Source organism: Oratosquilla oratoria, chromosome 11, assembly GCF_046742065.1.
Source record: "Oratosquilla oratoria isolate Oo_2021 chromosome 11, ASM4674206v1, whole genome shotgun sequence".
Lineage (NCBI taxonomy): Eukaryota > Metazoa > Arthropoda > Malacostraca > Stomatopoda > Squillidae > Oratosquilla > Oratosquilla oratoria.
The window spans coordinates 45,410,176-45,412,675 of record NC_134787.1 but is presented as its reverse complement, the minus strand read 5'-3'; the positions used below and the strand labels follow the sequence as shown (position 1 = coordinate 45,412,675).

At 38.0% G+C, this 2,500-nt stretch overlaps 1 protein-coding gene across 1 annotated transcript in view; it reads left to right on the top strand.

Annotated features, from left to right (window-relative positions):
* Positions 1 to 2,500, top strand: part of LOC143030037 (uncharacterized) — an 18,424-nt gene that overhangs the window by 12,674 nt on the left and 3,250 nt on the right. Inside the window, exon 11 of the mRNA XM_076193242.1 lies at positions 1,252 to 1,430. Coding sequence (XP_076049357.1) covers positions 1,252 to 1,430 — 179 coding nt within the window. The remainder of the gene's footprint in view (positions 1 to 1,251; positions 1,431 to 2,500) is intronic.

Here is a 2,500-nt window from a genome sequence, read left to right as displayed (position 1 = left end):
GTCGTCGCCTTCGTCATGAGGTTCGATGTTCCTCCGACGGGAGTTTTGCATGGTGCTGGTCCAACTAAATCACGACCTGACGATATTTTTTCCGGCTTCACTATGGACCTAAAGGTCTCCTGTCGGCCATTATGTTTTTTTCATTGTGTCATTACAATGCACTCGGGAATATTAAATTCATTCGTAAAACTTCGACATCTTAGTGAATAAATAAATAAATAAAAAATAGCGCGGCATAAGGAATGCAATACTAATGTATGATACATCATTAGACGGAGTACCAGAATTTACGTCTCATTATTACGCTGAGAATGTAATACACGGAACTACTTACTTCAGCAATTTCTTCTTCTGTATTGATCCTCATTAGTTCTCACCCACTCCCACCCCACTGCCACTCAATGGGAAGTGAGAGACCCCTGGTAGGGCAAATCCTTGTCAGTATTTTTTTTTTTTTTTTTTTTTTTTTTTTTGAGGGGCAACATTAGGTTGCCTCCCTACCTGGCCAGGGCTGCCGGGAAACAATGCAGTAAGCCCACAGCGGGTCCTGGGAATCGAACTCACGACCACCTGCTCATGAGTTCGAGTCAGTATCCATTGGGCTATTTCATTATCTTATAATCATGTCACTATTATCATTTCATTATTTATGAATTAGTATTTATAAGTTTCTATTTATATTACTTATCAATATCTTATTAATCATGTTCCTGAAATATAACTGAGCATCATCATTTATGAGAGGATGTGCCAGGATGACAATAAATGAACAGATAAGCAATTAAAAAAGAATTGATAAGCAAATAACTAAATAGATCAAAAGATAATAAATAAATAAATGAAAAATAGAATTTAAATTAATAAGATAAATAAATAGATAAATATAATGAATAAATAGATAAATTAGATAAACAGAGAAGTGATATAGATAGATAAATAAGATAAATAAACAAATATGTAAATAAATGAGTTAATAAAAACACAGACAAACAAACAAATATACAAATGGCACAAACGAGATAACTTTTTATTTTATGTATTCATTTTTTGCCAGGATCTTGCCATGACAAACTTCTCCCCGTCCCCTTCCCTCTAACCCCCCAACACCCACCCCACCCCACGTTACCACCTGGAGTTTTTTTTTTATTATTATTATTATCTTGCCATGACAACCCCAACACCCATCCCGTCCCATTCGTCCTAACCCCACTCCATGTTACCCCTGAGATCGTTTTATTCCCCGTTGACCAGGTCAAGGTATTCGAGGATCAGATGAACCAAGTCCTGGCGGGCCGCCACGCCTTCCTGACGTGGAAATACTATATTCAGTACCGCATAGCAGCCCGCTACACCAACGCCTTCGGATACACACCTATCTACAAAGCCAAACAGGAGTACCTCAACTATGGTGGCTATGGATGGGGGTTTAGGTGAGCGGCTCATGGGAGGAGGTGGGGAGAGAGGGAAGTGGCTTATGGGAGAAGGAGGAGGAGGAGGAGGAGGAGGAGGAGGAGGGAAAATGTGCTTCGGGAAAAAAAACCGAGTGATGGAAATCTTAATTAACCCTTTTCGATCTACGTACCCCTTTTCCCTACTGCCTCCAGGCTATTTCATTCATTTCCGTTCTCGATATTTGGGCAGGAGGACTCAGATCCGGATATCTAAATCCCTTGAGATCCCTGTCTTGCTGTAGGCCTGTGAGACATGGACAAAAAAAGCTCGAAGAGGCGTTACGATGCCATTGGTACCTTCGGAGAATCATGAGGTATTGCTGGAATAGGTTTGAATCAAACCAGAGACTGTACTATGAGACTCAGTCTAGGACAGTTACCAGTATAATTCGTGAACTTCAACTCCGACTATGTGGGCATATGGCACGCTTCCCTCATATTGATCCCACTGAATGTAGGATGTTTCAGGCTCGGATGTTTCGGCCTTGGAAACAGTAGATTTTAGTCCATGGTCTATATTATTTATATATACTATGAATAGAAGTGGCCCGAGAACGAAACCCTGAGGAACTCCACTTGTAACATTTTTCCAACTAGAAGTTTTTCCATTTATAACAACTCTCTGCATTTATATAAACCGCCTTTATATAATGTCTTATTTTAACTTATTTGTCATATTTCAATTAGTACATCTTCAATCAGATAAACATATGTTGCATATTTATCTCTACCCTATCGACTTATTATAAATTACTTTTGCTTTAACTCATAGCCTTGAAATAGACTTTTTTATTTATAAATTAACTTTTATCTTATTCATTTATCATAAGTTAGTTTCATTTAATTCGTAGCATCCATGTATAGACGTAGAAAAATATATTTGGTTGCACAAAGGAATTCCAAAAATATTCAACCAAAATATTTTATTCTGAATTATCATGCATGACCCTTACTGGAACCGAGGTGTATTTTCATTTCCAAGGGTCATAAATAGTAAAATCCCTATCTTATTTATTCATTATAGGATACGTTTTGGCTTCACAATGGCT